Source organism: Pocillopora verrucosa, chromosome 11 (assembly GCF_036669915.1).
Source record: "Pocillopora verrucosa isolate sample1 chromosome 11, ASM3666991v2, whole genome shotgun sequence".
Taxonomy (NCBI): Eukaryota; Metazoa; Cnidaria; class Anthozoa; order Scleractinia; family Pocilloporidae; genus Pocillopora; species Pocillopora verrucosa.
The window spans coordinates 12227133-12231930 of NC_089322.1; the positions used below are offsets into that span (position 1 = coordinate 12227133).

Below are 4798 nucleotides of genomic sequence, written 5' to 3' on the forward strand. Positions count from 1 at the left end.
ATTTTCCTGAATTTTTTCATGCACACTTGTGTATATTCAAACTATTTTGTTTTTCTATCTATGGTACATTTGTAACATGCTTGAATTAACATTGTTTATCTTGTTGATATCTTTTTGTTGTTTGTTTCTGTAGGAGACCCTGCATACAATTCTTCAAATGAGCAATGACACTTTGGTTGATTCTAGAATAAACCCATTTTAGCTGTTAGTTTCATTATTGTTCTTTCTGACACGCATTTTATTTTGAATTCAGTTCAATGTCCTTTTTTTGTAACATCATTCTGCTACTACAACCCCATTGATTAAAAATTACAGTTTTTTATGTAATACTGAAACCCATAGCTCTCCACTACAAGCTAACATGAATTCAAGAAATTCACAACATTCCCCCATTTTTCCTCACCTGGAAGAATCAAGATTGTTGTGTCTTAGAAGGCTTTTAAATGCATTAATACAGTTACTTTCAGTTTCAAATGTTAAAGAGAAATTAGTACTCAGAATAATTCTACAGAGTACCTAAACATCTACCACCACATAACTCAGTGGGCAAGACCAGTTCTGCCTGATGATTTCAATTATTTAATTAAGAGCAGTGGCCACACATAGTCCTTGCCTACCTATGGACTTCCAGGAATTAAACAATATTGAAACTAAGCTTTTCACATCTCTAAATATCTTTTGTTACCAGAAGTTGGAAACCATAGTGTGAGCCCTCAATGAAAGATTGGAAAACATAAGATAAAGAAGATTGAAACACAGCTAACATGATTAACAAGTGAAGAATTCTTCACAGGAATTTTTAGTTCAATAATAGTCTTCTCCGTAACTGTGACTGTTATTTTATCTTTCATTTATATGTCATTTTATCATATCAAATTTTAACTCTTTCTCATTTAATATCTTTAATCTGGATTAATACCACATACCTGATTGTAGTTTTTCTATCTTAGTATTCTTGTAATTTATTCTTTTACCTTATGGCATACTACCACAAAGCAATAGCAGGTTTACCACTACCAGCAAAAAAAAAACCTTTAACATGAAAGTGTCAGGAGCCCATCAGCACAGAGCCTGCACCTTCCATACTGATCCTTTGAGTCAACCCTCCCCCTTTTTTATCATTAGCGGGGGTCTTGGATTCCCAGGTATTCTTTGGAATGCCCAATCAGAACATAGCTGATTATCTTATGTCACACACCACTGATCACAGCTATCAGGGGCACACAGCAATATGATTGCAGTGATAGCAGAGCACAGGGAAAATTCATCAAATGAAGAAAGTGAAAGTTCTGATTGTTACAATGTCTCTTCATCTGAATTAAGCACATCCTCCAAAATTAGTGGTGAGGAAGAAAGCATATCAAACCAGGTTAAAGTGAAAGGTGATGTGTCCACCACAAAGAACTCACAACCGGGAAGGAGGCAAAAGAAAGATACATCTTTAAATGCTAAAGATATGGAAGACATCAAAACCTGGATTTTCACAGTAGCAGAAGTCAAGAAAGTCAAAGAACAGCTCTGGTTGATTCTGATAGGGGGATGCACAAATTAAAGGTTATCGTAAATGTTTTCTGGAACATCTGTTATTCAAAGCAGAAGTGAACAATTTTCAGTTGCTGGTGAGTGGGTTTTGCCACAAGTTTTCTACTCTAGCAATTGAAGCATTCAAGAGCAATCTTCACACTTACAGGAAAGCACCTTTTTTCGGTTGCATGGATGAAGTTTCTGTCCAACATACTTCCTGGAAAAACAATGCAAGAGCAAATGATCATGGAGAGGGTATTGAGGAATTTGAATCAGCAGTCTGATTCATGCTCAGTTCACAGCGTTCTAAGTGAAATACATTAAAGTGCAAGGAATCAAATCTAGCTTTCAAGAGAAATCAATCCCCCATCTAAGTTTAAGGTTTGATCTCTGTAACCTTTCTCTGAATATTTGTTTTGGGTTAAACTCTTCCTGTCAATTAGTTTTCCTAATACAGCTGAGTAAGTAAAGACAGACAAATTCCCTCCACTTATGTGCTTAAGTGCACTGAAAATTTCCTCCAATGCACTGCCATCGATCCTTAATGGACTGATGAAATATCTCCCATCTGGCAACACACTGATAACAAAACCACTCACAGCGTAAGAGAAAGCAATGACCGACAACTTGAGGGAGATTCCAGGTCTATGAAAAATAACAGTGACACAATAATTCAGTATGGCACAGTAGCAGGCAAGGTTTCTGTTAGAACCAAGACGCCAGGACCTTTACTCAGCTATTTGAATGTTTGTTGCAGCTATTTCACTTGATGTTTTACTATTAAGTTTTAAAATTGAGCTGACATGCATTAAGTATTTTAACTTTATTTCCTATATATCAAAACAAAATTGTTATTTATTTCATTGTGGTTAGGTATTCAGTCTTGCCACATAATCTTTAATGATTATCTTCTTTCAAATTCCTGGTTGCTCTTCAACAAAACAAATAAATTCTAAAGTTTGTCCTACTGGTTTGATGTAAACAATGTGAGGTGAAGCAAAACCATAGTCTACTTTAACTTGTTTATCACTTTATGAATATGATATAAACATGCTTTGAGTTTTAAGTGTAGTTTTAATAAAATTACAGGCAGACAGTGAAAAGAACTTTTGCTCCAAGTGCAGATAAGACCTCTCCAGCAAGCGCTTTGTCTGTTTCAACCACTGAAGAACCTTCCAATGAAACCTCCTCAAATCTTAAGCTCAATCACAGTGTTTCCAGGCCACAAGTGATTGCTGAGGATTCATCCCTTCTTCCCATAGCCCATTCTTCATCTACTTCTTCCAGCAAGCCAACTTCAACAAAGCCGCCTGTTTAGAGCGATGTCAGCACTATGTGTGAACTGATATATGGTTTATTTCCTGGAGGTGAAATTGTGCATAGTTTCTACCACTGCTCTGAAAGTGAATGTAACTAAAAGAAGGAGAAGGGGATGAAAAAATTTGACCATGCATGGATCTTTAAACACAATTTAACTTAGGATACAACAAGACGACCATGGTGGTTGCTTTTTGTCCAAGAAAAGGGAATGTACTATTTGCTCTGCCGACTTCACCATGCCAGGAGTAAGCATAGTAAGAGCTCATTGTAAGGTATGTACCCTGCTGTACAATTCCAAACCTCAGTGCTTATGGAACACTGTAATGGACAGAAAAACTAAAATTCCACTGTAGCAGAAATGCTGAAGAGGACCTCGATTTTCCAAGCAAAACTAAATGAGCACAATCTCCACCAGCATGAAATTCTGTTTAGTGTTTTTATGTTGTTGTACTGGCAAGTTGAGCATTAAGAACCAGATGATCTCCCTGCAACTTTGGAGATTGACCCATGTTCCTCCCGTGTCCCAAAAGTTGTCAAAGAGCCTAACTTTAATGCATATATGGCCTTAACTGTGATGATGTGGACAACATAGAGGACTCTGACAATGAATAAAACTATTTTTGTGAATAAATCTTTAGATAATTTCTTGCAGCATTTCGAAGCTTTTACGTATACAAATACAATTATTAGAAGTGTAATACAGTGAAAAAATTGAATGATAATGATTATGTAATGATTTTAATCAAGTTTTCAGAATGAGTTAAATCAGTTCAAGTAGATTGCTTGAATAAAAATGGACAGATTGTAGTGAATTTAATTGAAAAAGAAAATATCAAAACCAAATACGCACAGAGTAACACCAGTCTGAGGAATGTAATATGGAGTGTTTAAACGCTGTGAAATATTCCAACATACGAGGGTGAGAAATTGAGAGATGATGCTGTTACAAAGCACACATTGTTTTATAAGCTTGTTTGCCTTAATAAGACTGATTTCAGACAAGTTCTGAAGGGAAAACATTGAATATTGAATCATCTATACTTTCACTAGGCACAAAATGATGCAAGAGTACATGCTTGCTGTAGCATTTTCTTCCCTGTTTGATCAGACAAAAGGTGCAAAGATTTCAGTACAGTAAAAAATTAGTCACAAAAATGTCTTCGTTTCTTAGCTTTAGATTTCTTAAGAACCCTTTAAAAATTTCCTAGACAGCCTCAAACATCTCAAAACTTAATCTGAGCTCAATCCTCAAAGTTTACAAAAATTAAGAACTGGTTTAGAAGGACTATGTACTCACTTGTACACTTGTCTGATAAAATATCTCTATGGGATGAATAAGCCACAATCTTCAGTAGATTTTGTCACATAATACAGTACTGCTCACATATACATTGACCAAAAAACATGAATTAAACACACAAAAAATTGCATGCAATTGTGAATAAAAAAAAAATTGTGTGCATCAAAAAATCACACGTGCGCTCACAACTTTGAGACATCAGCCTCATTAGTACGTATGAGGTAGTCCTCTTGTTTTTCTATCGTTGGCGGTTTATGTTTTAAAGAATAGGATTCAATTCAATAGCACTAAAATACTACACGGCTACCAATGACAAGCAAACTTATTGTTTGCAATCGCCATTTGAACCGACCTTCTCAATATGCTATTACCAATGTGACTTCATAATCGGAATATATAAATGATTTACTATTTTCCAATGGAATTCATTTATCAAAATAGCTATTTCCCACTTCATATATAAAAACATCCATCACAACAGCTTGGGAATTTGTTCAAAATAAATTCATTCTCAGTGTATCGTAATTCAGTAGAATCAGCTAAGGCACCCCTTTGTAACCAGTTGTCGCATCCAGAATGCAAACCCACGCACAAATGCTTATTTCATAGCTTTTGTCATCGATGAACATGCTGTTCTCAAAAACTGGTTCATTC

At 35.5% G+C, this 4798-nt stretch overlaps 1 protein-coding gene across 1 annotated transcript; it reads left to right on the plus strand.

The window, feature by feature from the left end:
- The first annotated feature begins 1231 nt into the window (after positions 1-1231).
- Positions 1232-2842, plus strand: LOC136284177 (uncharacterized). Its single transcript, XM_066173998.1, has 2 exons — positions 1232-1521; positions 2614-2842. The coding sequence occupies exons 1-2, from the start codon at positions 1232-1234 to the stop codon at positions 2840-2842; spliced, it is 519 nt and encodes a 172-aa protein (XP_066030095.1).
- Positions 2843-4798: the final 1956 nt, after the last annotated feature.

Coding starts and splice junctions, on each gene's coding strand:
- LOC136284177 (XM_066173998.1), top strand. CDS start 1,232: ATGATTGCAGTGATAGCAGAGCACAGGGAAAATTCATCAAATGAAGAA. Junction 1,522..2,613: donor AAAGTCAAAGAACAGCTCTG/GTTGATTCTGAT, acceptor ATAAAATTACAG/GCAGACAGTGAAAAGAACTT.